At 36.8% G+C, this 19,393-nt stretch overlaps 1 protein-coding gene across 3 annotated transcripts in view; it reads left to right on the top strand.

Moving 5' to 3' along the window:
* The window catches only part of PDE3B (phosphodiesterase 3B), a 189,172-nt gene that overhangs the window by 97,794 nt on the left and 71,985 nt on the right, over positions 1-19,393 (top strand). For all 3 annotated transcript variants that reach the window (XM_040258311.1, XM_040258310.1, XM_040258309.1), the window contains exon 2: positions 13,307-13,357. In XM_040258311.1, coding sequence (XP_040114245.1) covers positions 13,307-13,357 — 51 coding nt within the window. The remainder of the gene's footprint in view (positions 1-13,306; positions 13,358-19,393) is intronic.

Genomic DNA, 19,393 nt, shown 5'->3' with positions numbered 1-19,393 from the left:
CTAAATATTTAGCTACTATTAGTAGTATTAATAGGCTACATAATCAAAATTTCAAACTTATAAAATGGGAAAAGTGGGACTTCCATGGTGGTACAGTGGATAAGAATCCACCTGCCAGTTCAAGGGACATGGGTTCGATCCTTAGTCGGAGAAGATTTCACATGCTGCAGAGCAACTAAGCCCAGCACCACGGCTAGAGAGCCTGTGCTCTACAGCCTGTGTGCTGCAACTCCTGAAGCCCACATGCCCTGGAGCCCATGCTCGGCAACAGGAGAAGCCACCACCATGAGAAGCCCACGTACTGCAGTGAAGAGGAGCCCCGCTCACCGCAACTAGATAAAGCATGCAGGCACAGCAATGAAGACCCAGTGCCACCAAAAATAAATAATAAGTAACTAATGTGACAAGTTACAAGTTAATTCTTTCTACAAGTATTTATTAAGCAGCTCTTATGTGCTAGGTGCTCACTTTGCTAGATGGTGGCAAGACCTTGTCCTCCTAGAGGCTGAAGGTGCATAATTTGCATCTGATTTATTTAATAGTTGGTGAATCAGTAAATAGTGCCTGTCCTGACTCCATGTTGCCAGGCTGATAGTTTATTGAGCTGAGTTCATTAACTATCAGCTACAAAAAAGAATAGGTTAGTTTATTTTGTAATAGTTTCGTGGTCAAAAATTAGCACAATTTCCCATGGTGCTGGACTCTCTAATCTCAGCAAAATGCTAGGTTTGTGTGCATTTGTCCCGTAATGAGTAACCATTAATTGGGGGAGGGGACAGGGGAAAGATAGTTAAGAAGTCTCTTAAAATTTTTACTAATATAGTGATCATTGACAGACCTTAATATAACAGTCGGTTTCCTTTTCTTTGCCAGTTGGAGTAACTAATGGTATTATTTGTGCAGCACTGTCAGAAGGCTTCATATTTGAAAATAAATTGATAGCAATCAAAAGAGTCAATAGTTGCTCTAAGTTTTTAGATAGGGTATCTAAAGTTATTTGAAACTTGCTTTTGATCTTTCAGTTTCTTTAGCTGATCCATGTTACATTGTAGTATTAACTAATTTAAATAGTTTCCAGATTTTCATGATTTTATACTTGGAAAATTAGTGTTTAGTGGTCTCTTACATGGTAAAATTTTTATTTAAATGTGTTAAATTTATCTCTGTATTTAAAAGATATTAAAGTCATTTTGCCTATGCAAAACATAAAACTTTTAGTACATTTTGTTTCATATATTTGGGATACTGTGGGATACTTTGATGATCCCTGGGGAAATCTGATTTTTTTGATTTGAGGTTCCCTTTTCATTTTCAGATCAAGTCACTGTGGGGCTATTATCTTTGCCTAATTTTTACCTGTTATCATGACAAAACTTGTTTACTCAAATAACAAATACTACTGCCAACTTGAGTAATTTCTACCTGACTGATAAAAATTCCAAATGAAAAGTGGTAAAATTTAATATTAAGTGGAAAAATAGTTTTGTTAGTATACATTTTTAAGTTTCTTGGTTAATTAAAATCTACTTTGATGCTTTGATAATTTTCTTTAATACCTCTGCCTCCTAAATTTAATACTCTGTTCTTTAAAAAAAAAGAGGTGGAGGCAGGAAAGGGCATAGTAAATGTATCTCTGTTACTTAAAATTTTACCCCTGAGAAGTTATATAAACCAGTGGTGAAAGAAAAAGTGAAAATGTTAGTTTCTCAATCGTATCTGACTCTTTGTGACCCCATAGACTGTAAGCCACTAGGCTCCTTTGTCCATGGAATTCTTCAGTCAGATACTGGAGTGAGCAGCCATTCCCTTCTCCAGGGGATCTTCCCAACCCAGGAATCCAAACCAGGTCATCTGCATTGCAGGCAGACTCTTTTACCATCTGAGCCACCAGGGAAGCCCCAGTTCTAAAAAGAAAAAACAAACAGACAAAGGCCTAGTAAATGTATCTCTGTTACTTAAAATTTTACCCATGACAAGTTATATAAACAAGTGGTAAGAAAACACTTAAAAAAATGGGTTTGCTTATTTTTATTTTTTTGGCTACGGTGGGTCTTCGTCGCAGTGTGTGGGTTTCTCATGGCAGCGGCTGCTCTTGTTGCAGAGCACAGGCTCTAGGCACGCTGGCTTCAGTAGTGTGGCGCACGGACTGTTGCTCCCCAGCATGTGGGATCTTCACAGACCAGGGATCAAACCGCTGTCCTTTGCATCCTTCGCACTGCAAGGCAGATTCTTAACCACTGGACCACCAGAGAAGCCCAGAAAATATTCTTCCATATACCTGTCTACTTTCCTATGTAGTCCTTTTTGTATAAAATGTCCTTTATGTTTTGGAGATGTAGCCATTTGACAGAATAAGAATTCTTTGTTTGTGGTCCTGAATCTTTATTATATTGGCAATGTGGTAGTTCATATTGAATAATCTAAGTCATGGTTGTTGCTTTCTAAAGGAACTTCCAGTTGCTACTTTCAAAAAACTTTATTAGGGACTTCCTTGGTGGTCCAGTGGCTAAGGCTCCACACTCCCAATGCAGGGGGACCCAGGTTCGTTCCCTGGTCAGGAAACTAAGATTCCATATGCCTTGCAGCCAAAAAAAAAAAAAAAAACTTTATTAAAGAATTCCTCCATTGTAGCCTTTAAGTATTTCTTTTAGTTAATGTGGTCAGCTACATTAACTGAGATTAAGAAATAGGAAGTAGAGAATAGGAACTAAGGAAAATGGGAAGGTTTAACTCAGATGTAGAGAGTGGTAAGCAGATTTTTGTTGTTAGATTTTCCCCCATGGGTTTGGGGAGATAATCATATGTGAATTTGGTTGGAAAGATGAGTTGGTAGAATTATAAAAGGAGAAGGAGGGGCAGAGAATGAGATAGAATCACTAACTCAATGTACATGAATTTGAATTTGAGCAAACTCCAGGAGACAGTGGAGGACAGAAGAGCCTGGCGTGCTACAGTCCATGGGGTTGCAGAGTCCAGCGTGACTTAGCAACTGAGCAACAGCAACAACAACACATCCTTAGGGGAAGACTTGTCTCATTTAAAACCAACTTGTCTCATTTGTTTTACTTGACTTCTTACAGGTAGATGTTTTTAGTTGAGTGATTTTAGGCAGAGAGTAGGAAGGACAAAGAAAAATCACTTAATTACTCTGGTCCTTGTTTTCTTTATCTGTAAAATGAGAACACTGGAATTAACTCCTAAATTCCCCTAAGTTCAAATATACTCTGAATATTTCTAACAGGAGCATATCATAATATATGGCTTTGAAGTTTGATTTTACTGTATAAAGTAGATAAAATTGATTGGAAGTTGTTGAAAGTGATCAAGACCTGATATAAAAATGCGAAAATACGGTTATGGCAAAAAATCAGAAACATCGAGATCAAATTGAATTGTTATGGGGAAGAGGAAAGAGAAACTAAAAAATGAGTCATTTATTCACTCAACAAGTTACTTTAATTATTTATAAAAAGTGATCTCATAGGCTGAAGGTAATAATACCTGTGTATATAAAGCTCCCAACAGAGTACCTAATATAGTAAACACAAGGTTTTCAGAGCTTTTTTTTTTGCCTATGGTTTGCCATACTTGAGGTTGCCTCCCCTCTTCAACAAGGTTTTACTTTTAGTTGCAGTGAAGTGGGAATTTGAGGATACTAAAAGACTTGAGACTGATTAAAGGTCACCATTTGTTCTCTTTCAAATGCATTACCCAAACAATATTTAGCTATTACCTACAATGATTTCCAACCTCTCTCCAAATGGGCTGGACATGTTTGAAGATGGGAAATTTCCATAATCTGAATGGTTTCTGGGCCCATAGTTCTGGGCACTGATCGTTCTAATGATCGAAGGCAGGGTGGAGTGGGCAGATTGCAAGAGGGTATCAAAGCTTGGAGCCGAACCCTTAGAGGGAACTTCTAGATTTTTCCTACAACAGTATTCTAACCCTCTTCAAGTACTCCTCTTGGGACAAAGATTACACATTATTGGCGAAATATACTCTCTGCTCATGGTGAAATACCATTGGGATTCTCCATTGTGGTGTTTGGGAATACAAAGCTCATGTGTCTGCATAAACATTAGAGAGTCCTAAGTATCAGGAGAGTCAAGGAGAATTCCTAAACATAGGGACTTCCAGCAGAGAATTTGCATGTTATTTTATTTTCCCTATATATAATTATTTTACTGGTTGGTTCATCATTCTTAACTTTATATCTGTTCTCAGATAAGTTATAATGGGCAATCAGAGAAAAAAAAACTATCTGTTATATTTGCTTTGTTAGGCAGGGGGTATGCCTGCCTAGGACAAGATAGTTTCTTTGTTTTACTTGAATGTCTGTGCAATTTGTGGATCTTTCAGATCTGTGAGCAGTATAGAGTTGATGTGGGGGCGGGGAGGAGTGGAGCAATGCAGCCTGCTTAGTAGGTGAGAAGCAGTGCAGTAAAGTGTTTGAGAGCCTGGGCTCTGGCATCAATCTGCCTGAGTTACTGTATGTATAGAGAGAAACATGCCTTTAGATTTTAGGTTGATCTTAGATCAACCTCAAATCCCCAGAAGACCATTATGATTTCCCAATTTTCTTTCCAAATCAGAGTCAAGTTTGTAGCATATTCCTATTGATTGAGGTGTGGAACGTTTTTTTCTCTTTTGCTCTTGTTCATAAAAATATTTATTAAGACACTCCTCATGTGATCCTGATGGAGAAAGAAATGGCAACTCATTCCAGTATTCTTGCCTGGAGAAACTCATGGACAGAGGAGCCTGGCAGGCTATAGTCCGTGGGTTTGCGAGAGTCTAACATGACTTAGCGAGTAAACCACCACCACCATGCGATCCTGAATTGTTCACATGTTTTAGTAAGGTCTTTTAAATATTAGCTATTATTAATTTAATCTTTTGCTTAAACTATACTGAAAAATTATTTTTGTTGTTGTTCAGCAACTGAGTTGTGACCACATGGGCTGTAGCCCACCAGGTTCTTCTGTTCATGCGATTTCCCAGGCATGAATACTGGAGTGGGTTGTCACTGTCTTCTCCAGGGGCTCTTCCTAGACCAGGAATTGAACCCATATCTCCTGCACTGGCAAGTGGAATTTTTACCACTGAGCCGCCTGAGAAGCCCCACTGAAAATTATACAGTAACTTAAAAGGAAAACACTGTTCACATTAGGGGGAAAAACAGAAGTTATAGGCTTGCAATTCCTTTTTTTTTTTTTTCCAGTTATTTTTGGTACATTCTCCTCAGAATATGTATCTCTTGGTAGGAAGGTAGAGACCATGTCAGAGGTAGAGATAAAATTCTGCTTAACAACAGGGCAGAGAAACCAGTTGAGGTATGTAATAAGTTATATATCTAGAAGGACACGGGTCTAAAAGAGAAGCAGGTAGGTAAAAACTTGACAACATCTAGAGTGGATATGAGATTAAGAATACTGATAAGATAGATGCTATTTCATATATTTAGAAAACGACTATCTGTGCTTGAATTCCCTTAGCACAACTAATGAGACCGTGGTGTGTTAAACTGTTTTAAAATGTTTCTGAAAGATTAAAAATAAAGTAGGTGTTTTAATTCAATTTAAGAACATCAAATAATAAAAACAAGTCTCATAAGATCAATAGGCTATAAATGTTTTAGTTGGTACTTTTAAAGATTAAAGCTCTTTTTCAAACATTCTGTGACTTCATTACTTCATATTTTCCCCACTCAACTTATATTTGTACCCTCCCTTTAAATATTGTTGTTTCTAGTTTGGAACTCTTGAGAAAAAAGCCCAAACTTACATGTATGTTTTAAGTGCTATCTTATAAATTCTGAATTAGCAGTACAGCTTTAGGAAAAAATCTTCACTGGAGTTGCCTGGCATGTTCAAGGACCACCTAGTATAGCTCAGAGAGAATTATAGGAGAATAATTGGAAAGAAAAAGTAAACATTACCCTTGAGGAACTCTGTTATAAATGGGAGCAAAGAAATGGGATAGAGGCTGAGTGTAAGATCATGAAAAAGTTTGTATGTGTGTGAGAGGTGAGAAATTGCAGCATGTTTATAGTCTAATGGAAATAATGGGAATGATTTAGTAGAGAGAAAAAATGATGATGGAAGAGCGAGGAAGAGAACTGCTTGTGAAGCATTCTCAGGTAGACACCTGGATTGGATCTTGGGATCAAACCCATGGAGGAGGGCATGGCAGCCTACTCCAGTATTCTTGCCTGGAGAATCCCACGGACAGAGGAAGCCTGATGAGCTACAGTCCATGGGGTCGCAAAGAGTCAGACACTGCTGAAGCAAGATGTGGGTACCAGCAGATTGGATCTAGACCATTTATGGAAAAGTGAGTCATTGACTAGAGCAAGTTCAACTGTAGTAACAGAATGAAATGCAGGAAATACGAGATCAGGTATTGGAGGGTAATCTGATGATTCGATCTTTTTTTTATAGTTTTTGGAAAGAAATCAAATTAAAAGCTTAAATAATTATCCTTTCAGCATAGTACTAGAAAGAGAATAAACATTGAAGGGCGATAATTCTGAGTTCAGATACTCGCTTTGCGATTTACTAGCTGACACCTAATTGAACTTGGTTCACAATGTCCCTGTATTTAGGATTGCAAGAAATATTAATGGAATTCACTCTGAGGTGGTTCAAATAAACCTTAAAAGAAGGAACAAGCCTAAGAGGATGATCAAGGGATGGTTAGGCAACTAGAGAGCTAGTAACACTAGAAAGCTGTTACCTCACCTGAGGCTGATAGAACAAGGATGGAAATAGTATTTCAGAGTCACAGCTGAAGTTGTGAAGGGAAGACCAGCTGATTAAGAGCTGTAGTCATGGAGACAGCAGAAAAGACACAACCATTTTCCTCTCCTCCCAAACTCCAGTTCCCTGCCATCATCTCCCAACCTAAGTGGACGTCAGCTGCATGGGAGCTTGGGAGATGCAGTGTAGGGGTCAGCCTCCCCATCATGGAGAGGAGGACAAAGAAGTGATCTGAGAGGCAAATGGAGAATAATTAGTATAATCACTAAGCCTTAACTTTTATACAAATGGGGTTACTTGCAAAACTGTGATTCTCCATGGCTGTCGAGCACCTGCCATATTACTAGCAGATAGTAGTGCTGATAATATCAGATGGTGTAGCGTAATACGTGTATATGTATGGCTGACTTCCTTCGTTGTTCACCTGAGACTGTCACAATATTGTTAATTAGCTATACCCGGATACAAAGTGAAAAAAAACAAAAAAGACCGTTTAGCATAATGTTTAAGAATCCTTAAAAAGCTTTGGAATGAGAGAGCTCTGAATTTAATTTCTGTCTCTGCCACTTACTAGTCCTGTGACTCTGGGCAGGTTATTTCACCTTCTCAGTCTCCATTGTGTCATTTGTGAAACGGGGAAATAGGCTTACCACAAAGAATTCTAGGAAAGATTAAAGAAGCTGTTGTGTATTAGGCATCTAACAGTGCTGGTGCGTAGCTTGCAGTCTAAATCACCACAGCTGGAATCATATGTTTTGATTGATTGGTAAGAATAGTAAATGAGACTAGTTTCCAAGTAATACTAGTCTCCACCCCTACCACACCCGCCCCCCTTTTTTGTGGCTGTTATTCTCAGGTTTCCACCCCACCACACACAGACCCCCCCTTTTTTTTTGCCCTTATTCTCAGGTTTTCTGACTGGGGCCTTTATTTGTCATGCAGGGGTCAAGATGACTGTCATTGCACGTTAGACTATTAGAAAGTACAGTTGTACAGTTTTAGTTTAGCTTTTTAGGGTGTCCATTTGTTTTATGTTTTTGGTTTATGGTCAATAAATATAGTTAAATGGGCCTAAAGTTGAAAGGCACAGAAAAAGTTGCAAGTACTGAAATTCGATAAATTAACCTAGATTTATACCCGAAGCTCAAGTGAAAATGCTGAAAATAAAGTATGTTTTCACAGTTAATTCACAGCTATCACATAATAGCAAATCTTTCAAATTTCACATAAATGTCACAGTTCTCTTAAGCTTGACTTGAGGACACATGTATGTTTTTCTTCTTGGCTACATTAGGGAACAATGAAGTAAAACCTCATTGACGTAATTGAACCTGATAACATCTCCTGGTTGTGCTGCTGATGTTTCGCTGTGGTGGTGGTGGTTTCATAGAGCTCTGTAAAGCATGTTGGACTTACAAACATATTCAAACAGAAACTTTTATCAGGATTCAACTTTTTAACCACAAAGAAAAGCTGAGTTTATAAAAGCACAGTTTTGGGTTTACTTTTATCAAATCAACTAAAAGAATTTTTTTTTAAATAATAGGCACCTCACATGTTACTTAAATTATAAGAAAATGCTGTTTTTAAAATTATTTTTGAACAGATGTCTACAGTGTGAAAATATGTACTAATTTCTGATACTGTGTAATATTTGAATTTAGATGGGAAGAGACAAATGGAGTACTGGAAGCTTCTAAAAACAGCAATTAAAATTCATCCTTTCATGAAATGACATCTTATCATATAACAGAACCATGTTTTGAGAACATACCATAGTCACGGAAACTCTTTTTTTACTTGATTCAAAATTTAATAACATTTGAATTATTTATCCTTATATTTATTTATAGGATTTCCTTTGGTATTGAGAGTGAAGTTTAGGTTTTGCTGACTTTAGAACAATTGATACAGAGCATATACTGGCTGCTTTGAAGTAAAATTTTAAAAGAGCTACGTGTTATTTTGGAGGAATGAATGCTTCTACCAATGTTTCTTAAACTTTTAATACCCATCCACCATCCACTGTGTATTCAGTATGTGTGGTGGTTACCCACCAGTATTAAATAAATGTATTAAAATGACTCCATTTTTAAAAACAAAATTAGTGAACATTGTTTGCAATATTAAAGATATTTGTTTTAGCTCACTGATGAGTAAATAGGTTGTGTGTTGCAGATTCACAACCTATATAACATAATCTGTATATCCAACCAGATTCTTTTCTCTATTTTCTTAAATTGAAAAAATTAAAGCAAAATTGTAATTTACAGTGGAATGCAGGAAGTAGTTTTTTTGACTGTTGATTCTGAATACTGAAATTCAACATGGACCCTGTAATTGTAAAGAGATTTGTCACTGAAGATTACTTTTGAGGCTGTGTCTGTTGCTAAGTTAATGGGCATTGTCATGCTTAAAAACTTGAGAAATAGAAGCTCTTTGCGTTTTATTGCAAAAAATACTTCTATCTGCTATTTATAGTTTTTATTTGCACTCCATTTTCCCACAGCACACTGAAAAGATGTACTTTTCTGTGGCCAAACATTGAATGCATTTACTCTTACACTATTTCTCTACCACTGAATCGTGCCCAGCGTGTGTTTTAACCACCAGCCGTTTTCTGTGAATAAAGCAGTGATAGATCTGCAGTTAAGAGATATTCTCATTGTTTAGCCAGGCTCTTCTTTGCTGTGCAATAAGTGATTCAGAACTAATTCCAGCACATTTTCAAGTCTCTATCATAGTTCACAAAATAATGATTAAATAGGAAAAAAATCCTGTTTTGTAGTATGGGTTTTTCAGTGATAAACAGAAAAAAGTTGCCCCCCATCTTCTGCTGTGTGTATTGAACATAAACCAAGAACTGGTCTAGATTCATCCCATATGTGCATTTACTCTTTGCATCCCCATGGACTGTAGCCCACCAGGCTCCTCTGTCCATGGGATTCTCCAGGCAAGAATACCGGAAGGGTTGTCATTCCCTTCTCCAAAGATCTTCCTGACCCAGAGATTGAATCCAGGTCTCCTGTACCATAGGCAGACTCTTAACATCTGAGCCACCAGGAAAGCCTCTAAAGTATTTCTTATGTATGAATATGGCTGTAATTACTCTTACCTTATATGCCTTTTCAGTTCTGTGATGTCCCAAGGTGTTGCATAGTAAATACATTTTGGAGATGTTTTGGTCTGTTTTCTCTTCTGGCATAAAGTTTGTCATCTGTGTGGTTAATTTTACACATCTCTTGGCAATTACATACTTTTCCTTTGGGGAGCACAGAATCTGAATACTGCCTCCAGTTTATGTCACTTCTATTTTAGAAACAGAAATCTTCAGTTTCATATAAGAAAGTTTTATGTGATTGTTCTGGAAAAGTTCTACTGGTTTACCGAAAAGGCTTCACATTTTGTGTGACTGTCATAAAACTTTCAAAGTAGATAACATGCAGTCTAAAAAAAAAACCCAGTTTTTAGATGGTCACTGTTGTATGGTTTAGTAATATTTTTGCTTTTATGGTTTTGTGTGGTATTATCACACCCACAGATTTGTAGTGAGTTTGTATTAGAGTATTGTTCTTGATTTAGGCTTAACATTTATTCGGAGTTACTTATGTTACTGTTTTTGTTAGTACCTTGAGCTTTAGAAAACCAATTTTGAGCCATTTGTTTTTTTGATTGGTGACATAAGGTGTAACACAATGCCAAGAATGCAAATTCAACAGATAAAAGCAATAATATTCAAATGACATGAAATAGCAAATTTTATATCAAATTGGTATAAACATCTCTAAACATTTACTCTTCATTTCTGTACTTTCTTATTGTGGACCACACATTGAGTAACTCTGCTCTAAGATGTGTCTTGCTGCAGCTGTATGATTCCTGGATCATACATCTTCTACTACTTACGCAGAAATTTTGTTTTCTCAAAATCACTAATATTCTTCTTGTCCAGTTTACACAGAAGTCAGTCTGCCAGCAATTTGTGGCTTTCAGTGTATCTATTTCAGTTCCTAATATGCAGGGGATTTCAGACTAAGACCTGCTGCTTTTTGGCAAATGTATTTTTGATCACAGAGAAAGTGACTGCAAATAAGACAGCTACTGCTCGAGAGTTTATTCAAAGCCAGAGTAGCAGGTGGGAAGCAAGGAATGTTAAGAAACCCTCATGATGAAAGTATGCTGGAGTTAGCAAGAAATCAGCTTCTACTCAGACTGATGAGGAGGAGAAATGAGGCCCAGGTATGTCACCATTTGACAGTACCCTTGTAGAAGAAATGTGGGAGTATGGATTGGACAATAGCATGTTAGGCAAGTTTGCAGACTCAGACGCAAATCTCATAGGTAATCCTTAGTGACCCAGTCGGTGGTCCTGTCTTCATTCCTGTCCACTCTGTATTTTTTTTTTTAGTGAACTTAAGGAAACATCAGATTTACAAATGTCATGATGATGGGAAGAATGGTAAATATGCTAGTCAACATTCCACTCTCCAAAGAAATTTGGACAGGCTAAAATCAGGACTGAAGTAAGGTATTGCACTTGGGACTAAAAAGCCAGCTGTGTAACCATAGCATGCAAATGGAACATGTATTCCCTGGTGGCTCAGATGGTAAAGAATCTGCCTGCAATGCAAGAGACCCGGGTTCGATCTCTGAGTCAGGAAGATGCCCTGGAGAAGGGAATGGCAACCCACTCCAGTATTTTTGCCTGGAGAATCCCATGGGTGGAGGAGCCTGGCAGGTTACAGTCCATGGGGTCGTAGAGTCAGACATGACTGAGCAACTAACACTTTCACTACTTTTTATAATAAGTATACAAGAAACTTAGGGATTTTGCTGCTGCTGCTAAGTCGCTTCAGTCGTGTCCGACTCTGTGCGACCCCATAGACGGCAGCCCACCAGGTTCCCCCGTCACTGGGATTCTCCAGGCAAGAACACTGGAGTGGGCTGCCATTTCCTTCTCCAATGCATGAAAGTGAAAAGTCAGAGTGAAGTCGCTCAGTCGTGTCCGACCGTTCGCGACCCCATGGACTGTAGCCCACCAGGCTCCTCCGTCCATGGGATTTTCCAAGCAAGAGTACTGGAGTGGGGTGCCATTGCCTTCTCCATTAGGGATTTTAGGTTACTTTAATCTTAATGTGAATGTTCTTAGGAAGTTGTTAGTGTCTTAAACTGCATTAATTAATGCAGTATATATGCTGGTTAAATCACAGCCTGAAGCAATTATATGGGGACCACACTTAGGGTTATATAAAATACTGTGTAAATTTGATGAGTCTACTAATATATATAAAATTCTTTTCATGTTGCTGTACCATAGCAATTTTGCAGGTACTAGTCCATCAGTTTTGTAAGCACTTATGTATGTCTGGATTTTCTTTTGGAAGAAATATGTTCTCTTCACTGGCAAGAGATGACTTTCTGCAAGGATGTTGGTGGAGATGGTGATAATGACAAATAATGATTTTTAAAAGGGGTCGCCAAGCTGTAGCCCACTAACCAAATCCTGCTAGCAACCTTTTTTTGTGTGGCCACAGAGCTAAGAATATTTGTTTTGTTTTGCATTTTAAAGGATTGTAAAACAAAAAGCAAAGAATATGCCATGGAGACCTTATGTGGCTTGCAAAGCCTAAATTATTTGCACCTTTACAAAAAAATTCTGTCAACTCCTAAATGAAATATTGGACCAATGAAAGAAGAGATAACATTTTAAGATCTTTTGCATCAGGAGCCTGATGACTAGAAACAAATATTTCAGTACAGAGAAATTGTGTGATTGGATTACAAATTAACTAGGCTTATGTTCACGGTTAGGGTTCAAAGATATGTAGAAAATAGTCATTATATCAGTTATTTAGGCAAAAGGAAGAAACTTATTTATCAATTTAAGTAAATTTAAAAGAAATTAGATTTAATCATAGTTAGCAGCTATAGCTTGCCAAATTTGAGCTAATTTTGTCTCCTTGAGCAGTGACTGTTGGATGGGGAAGGAGCCCCACAACCTGCTAGGAAGAGACGGGCAGGAAAAAACTAGTCTAGTACTAAGAAGTTATCATTGATAATCTATAAAGAAGAGAAACAGAGAAACTAATTAAATCTGTGAATCAAAAGGGTTGTGTGTAACTTTTTATAAATCCACTCTTTTATGCTTTATGTAACCCGCAGGCAAGGTTTTTAAAGGTGCTTTTGACAACAGAGCCTTGTTGCTAAGGAAATAGCACCACCTACTGACACTGGTTTAAAATGACAAATTATGAGCCTTTGGAGAGGGTGGGATTTTTAGTAAATGGATGTGATTTTGGATTTATATTTTTGGTTCTGTGGTAATAGATATTTTAAAGGTTAATATAGCTTAGTTTAGTGACTTTATCTGACTCTCTTGCTTTTTCAATCACATATTGTGTAATTAATGAAATATTCCATCTAGAGATCATTTTTATTCTCACCTCCCCAATTTCTCTCCCAAAATTTAAGCTGTTTTTGTATCTGTAACTGAAGATGCTCCATTTTGTAACTAAATGAATTCTTTTATTTATTTTTTCTTTCAGATGATTCTTTGGGATTGGGACTTAAAGCAGTGGTATAAACCTCACTATCAGGTAAATATGATATCACTAATAATTACCATCTGTAATCAAATTTTTGACATATAAAGTTACATTCAGAAGACTTCTATGCCATAAGATTTTTCTTTAGCTGAATTAAAATAACCAAAACTTCATTTAGGTAGATTTTTTAAAAATAAATTTTAATTGCAAAGGAAAAGAAAATGGTCAGTAACCAAATGTGTATAGTTACTTTTTAAATGTTGCTGGTACAATCTGGGCTATCAATAGAAAATTGCACAGATGAATGAATTTTCACAAATTAAACTTCCCATGTAACTAGTACCCATAACAAAAAATAGAACATTACCAGCATCCTACAAGCCTCACTTGTGTACCATTGTAGTCTTACATATGTCTCCAAAGAAAATCCCCTATTCATACTTCTAGAAATTAGTTTTATTTATGAAATGTATATATATAGATAGATATACACATATAGAATCATACAAAATGGACTTTTTAAAAGATTTTTCATCACTTTATGTTGGTATCAGTGAAACTGAAAATAGACATGTAGGAGAACAAAGGAAAATCCAACATCAAGGAATAACTTTGTTAACTTTTGATATATATCTTTATAGATCTTTTCCTAGTTTTCCAGTGTACTGAAATGTATAGTTTATATAATTTTAGTACAAAAATGATAATATTATATTCCATATGCTATTTTGAAACCTGATTTTTTTTATACTAACAGATAAACGTTAATAAATATCAAATCCTTGTCATACGTGTATACGGAAACATTAACTCTATTTATCACATCTATTTATTTAATGTTAGTTGTTCCAACATAAAACTTTGAAAAATGAACACCCCTTTGAGTGGTTGAGTCTTATTTTTAAACAATAAATGGGATAACCACAACAGCCTCTATTCTCTTATGTAACTGTTACAGTCAGGTGAAGTGAGGAAGGCCACATCTGACCTGTTAAATAAAAGGGACTGGGGTTTCTTGACCTAAATAGTGGCCTTTGCCTCAGTCATGTCCACCAAGATTCTCAGTTTCGAATTAAAAGAGTATCTACGTGCTCTGTCACTCAGTCATGGGCGACTCTTTGCGACCCCATGGACCCCACCAGACTCCTCTGTCCATGGAATTTTCCAGGCAAGAATACTGAAGTGGGTTGCCATTTCCTTCTCCAGGAGAAGAGTATCTAAATTACTGCTAAAATCTAAAGATAGTAAGCAGTGATGGTTCAAGCATGGGCTTGTAGTCTCACAGAATCTTCTACCCCTCTTTTTCTTTCGAATAATCCTTAAAAAAAAATTGAAATGTAGGGGATTCCCTGGCAGTCTGGTGGTTAGAACTTGGTGCTTTTACTGCCCTGGTCTCAAGTTTGATCCCTGGTCGAGAAATTCAAGATATGGTAGGCCACACAGCATGGCCAAAAAAAGAAAAAATTGGAAGTATAATACTCATGTATAAAAGTGCACAAGTCACAACTGTACAACTTGATGAATTTTCTCAGAATGAATATATACATGTGACCATTTTTCAGATGAATTCAGCACCCCAAAAGCCCCCTGCCTAGTCATCAGCTTCTCCCAGGTGTTATTTCAATACTGATTTCTGTCATCACAACTTAGTCTTTTTCTGAATTGTAAGTAACTAGAATCACTCGTATGTGTTTTATGTTTTACTTCTTTCAAAATTTATCTGTACGATTAATTCGTTATTATGTGTATTAGTAATTCACCCATTCTTATTCCATTTAGTGTTTTATTGAATGAATATACAGGAATATTCTTGATGTCTTTTGTTGGATATTAGAGGGGAGTATGCATGTATATGTTCAGTTTTAGTAGGAAGCACCAGATAATTTTCCAAAGAGAGTGTATCACTTTTACCCAGCCATCAGCAGTATATAGGTGTTTCCAGTTGATCCACATCTTTGTCAGCACTTAGTAGTGTCTGTTTTAAATCATTCTGGTAGCTGTTGAAGAGTATCTTATTGTAGTTTTAATATTTGCATTTCATTGATGGCTCATCAGGTTGAGAATCTTCTCATGTTAATTTGCTACTCAGATATCCTCTGGTGAAGATCTTTTCCCCAATTTTCCCCCAGCAATTATCTACCTTTTACTTAGTGATCAGTGGGAGTTCTTTATGTATTTTGGACATGAATATTCCTTAAGAAATCTTCTCCCTGTCTGTGGCTAATCATGGTGTCTTATTGAAAACACTCTATTCATCAATCATTTCCTTTTATGTCAACTTACCATTTCCTTTTTATTTAGTGTTTTTTGTATGTGTCTACATAAGAACATCTTGTCTACTCCCTGGGCGGTGTCTACCCTCTTCTGTTACCTCCTAGCAGTTTTATTGTTTTACTTTCCATCTTTAGATCTGTAATACATCTAGAATTGATTTTTCTGTATTGTGGTTTATGTATCAAGACAGCTTTTTTCCACATAGTTATCTAGTTGGTCCACTTCCAGTTATTGAAAAAAAATCTATCTTTCTTCTTTGCACTGTATTATCACCTTTGTCTTTTTTTATGTTAAAAATCTCGCTGTTTTTTTTTAGATGGTAATAAGCTAATTTTTATTTTTTTTAATATAAATTTATTTTAATTGGAGGTTATTACTTTACAATATTGTATTGGTTTTGCCATACATCAACATGAATCTGCGACAGGTATACACGTGTTCCCCATCCTGAACCCCCCCACCCTCCTCCCTCCCCATACCATCCCTCTGGGTCATCCCAGTGCACCAGCCCCAAGCATCCAGTATCCTGCATCGAACCTGGACTGGCGATTTGTTTCTTATATGATATTATACATGTTTCAATGCCATTCTCCCAAATCATCCCACCCTCGCCCTTTCCCACAGAGTCCAAATGACTGTTCTATACATCTGTGTCTCTTTTGTTGTCTTGCATACAGGGTTATCATTACCATCTTTCTAAATTCCATATATATGTTAGTATACTGTATTGGTGTTTTTCTTTCTGGCTTGCTTCACTCTGTATAATAGGCTCCAGTTTCATCCACCTCATTAGAACTGATTCAAATGTATTCATTTTAATGGCTGAGTAATACTCCATTGTGTATATGTACCACAGCTTTCTTATCCATTCATCTGCTGATGGACATCTAGGTTGTTTCCATGTCCTGGCTATTATAAACAGTACACATGTCTCTTTCAATTCTGGTTTCCTCGGTGTGTATGCCCAGCAGTGGGATTGCTGGGTCATAAGGCAGTTCTATTTCCAGTTTTTTAAGGAATCTCCACACTGTTCTCCGTAGTGGCTGTACTAGTTTGCATTCCCACCAACAGTGTAAGAGAGTTCCCTTTTCTCCACACCCTCTCCAGCATTTATTGCTTGTAGGCTTTTGGATCGCGGCCATTCTGACTGGCGTGAAATGGTACCTCATTGTGGTTTTGATTTGCATTTCTCGGATAATGAGTGATGTTGATCATCTTTTCATGTATTTGTTAGCCATCTGTATATCTTCTCTGGAGAAATGTCTCTTTAGTTCTTGGGCCCATTTTTTGATTGTGTCGTTTATTTTTCTGGAATTGAGCTGCAGGAGTTGCTTGTATATTTTTGAGATTAGTTGTTTGTCAGTTGCTTCATTTGCTATTATTTTCTCCCATTCAGAAGGCTGTCTTTTCACCTTGCTTATATAGTTTCCTTTGTTGTACAGAAGCTTTTAATTTTAATTAGGTCCCATTTGTTTATTTTTGGTTTTATTTCCAATATTCTGGGAGGTGGGTCATTAGAGGATCCTGCTGTGATTTATGTCGGAGAGTGTTTTGCCTGTGTTCTCCTCTAGGAGTTTTATAGTTTCTAGTCTTACGTTTAGATCTTTAATCCATTTTGAATTTATTTTTTCTGTTTCTTCCTGGTTCAGTTTTGGAAAGTTGTACTTTTCTAAGAATTTGTCCATTTCTTCCATGTTGTCCATCTTATTGGCATATAATTGCTGAAAGTAGTCTCTTATGATCCTTTGTATTTCTGTGTTGTCTGTTGTGATCTCTCTCCATTTTCATTTCTAATTTTATTGATTAGATCTTTCTCCCTTTGTTTCTTGATGAGTCTGGCTAATGGTTTGTCAATTTTATTTATCCTTTCAAAGAACCAGCTTTTGGCTCTGTTGATTTTTGCTATGGTCTCTTTTGTTTCTTTTGCATTTACTTCTGCCCTAATTTTTAAGATTTCTTTCCTTCTACTAACCCTGGGGTTCTTCATTTCTTCCTTTTCTAGTTGCTTTAAGTGTAGAGTTAGGTTATTTATTTGTTTTCTGTTTCTTGAGGTATGCCTGTATTGCTATGAACTTTCCTCTTAGCACTGCTGTTACAGTGTCCCACAGGTTTTGGGTTATTGTGCTTTCATTTTCATTCGTTTCTATGCATATTTTGATTTCTTTTTTGATTTCTTCTGTGATTTGTTGGTTATTCAGTAGCGTGTTGTTCAGCCTCCATATGTTGCAATTTTTAATAGTTTTTCTCCTGTAATTGAGATCTAATCTTACTGCATTGTGGTCAGAAAAGATGCTTGGAATGATTTCAATTTTTTTGAATTTATCAAGGCTGGATTTATGGCCCAGGATGTGATCTATCCTGGAGAAGGTTCCGTGTGCACTTGAGAAATAGGTGAAATTCATTGTTTTGGGGTGAAATGTCCTATAGATGTCAGTTAGGTCTAACTGGTCTATTGTATCGTTTAAAGTTTGTGTTTCCTTGTTAATTTTCTGTTTAGTTGATCTATCCATAGGTGTGAGTGGGGTATTAAAGTCTCCCACTATTATTGTGTTGTTGTTACATTATGTACCGTCCTTCTTTGTCTCTTTTCACAGCCTTTGTTTTAAAGTCTATTTTATCTGATATGAGTATTGCTACTCCTGCTTTCTTTTGGTCTCTGTTTTCATGGAAAATCTTTTTCCAGCCCCTCACTTTCAGTCTGTATGTTTCCCTTGTTTTGAGGTGAGTCTCTTGTAGACAACATATATAGGAGTCTTGTTTTTGTATGCCAGTCTTTGTCTTTTGGTTAAGGCATTCAACCCCTTTACGTTTAAGGTAATTATTGATAAGTATGATCCCATTGCCATTTACTTTGTTGCTTTGGGTTCGAATTTATACACGCTTTTTGTGTTTCCTGTCTAGAGAATATCCTTTAGCATTTGTTGGAGAGCTGGTTTGGTTTGGTGGTGCTGAATTCTCTCAGCTTTTGCTTGTCTGTAAAGCTTTTGATTTCTCCTTCATATTTGAATGAGATCCTTGCTGGGTACAGTAATCTGGGCTCTAGGTTATTTTCTTTCATCACTTTAAGTATGTCCTACCATTCCCTCCTGGCCTAGAGTTTCTGTTGAAAGATCAGCTGTTATCCTTATGGGAATCCCCTTGTGTGTTATTTGTTGTTTTTCCCTTGCTGCTTTTAATATCTGTTCTTTGTGTTTGATCTTTGTTAATTTGATTAATATGTGTCTTGGGGTGTTTCACCTTGGGTTTATCCTGTTTGGGACTCTCTGGGTTTCTCAGTCTTGGGTGATTATTTCCTTCCCCATTTTAGAGAAGTTTTCAACTATTTATCTCCTCAAGTATTTTTTCATGGTCTTTCTTTTTGTCTTCTTCTTCTGGGACTCCTATGATTCGAATGTTGGGGTGTTTAACACTGTCCTGGAGGTCTCTGAGATTGTCCTCATTTCTTTAAATTAGTTTTTCTTTTTTCCTCTCTGATTCATTTATTTCTACCATTCTATCTTCTACTTCACTAATCCTATCTTCTGCCTCTGTTATTCTACTATTTGTTGCCTCCCGAGTGTTTTTGATCTCATTATTGCATTATTCATTATATATTGACCCTTTTTTATTTCTTCTAGGTCCTTGTTAAACCTTTATTGCATCTTCTCAATCCTTCTCTCCAGGCTGTTTATCTATGATTCCATTTTGATTTCAAGATTTTGGATCATTTTCACTATCATTATTTGGAGTTCTTTATCAGGTAGATTCCCTATCTCTTCCTCTTTTGTTTGGTTTGGTGGGCATTTATCCTGTTCCTTTACCTGCTGGATATTC

Source organism: Oryx dammah, unplaced genomic scaffold, assembly GCF_014754425.2.
Source record: "Oryx dammah isolate SB20612 unplaced genomic scaffold, SCBI_Odam_1.1 HiC_scaffold_17, whole genome shotgun sequence".
Classification (NCBI taxonomy): Eukaryota; Metazoa; Chordata; class Mammalia; order Artiodactyla; family Bovidae; genus Oryx; species Oryx dammah.
The sequence above is the reverse complement of the archived record's forward strand: the minus strand, read 5'-3'. Positions and strand labels throughout refer to the sequence as shown.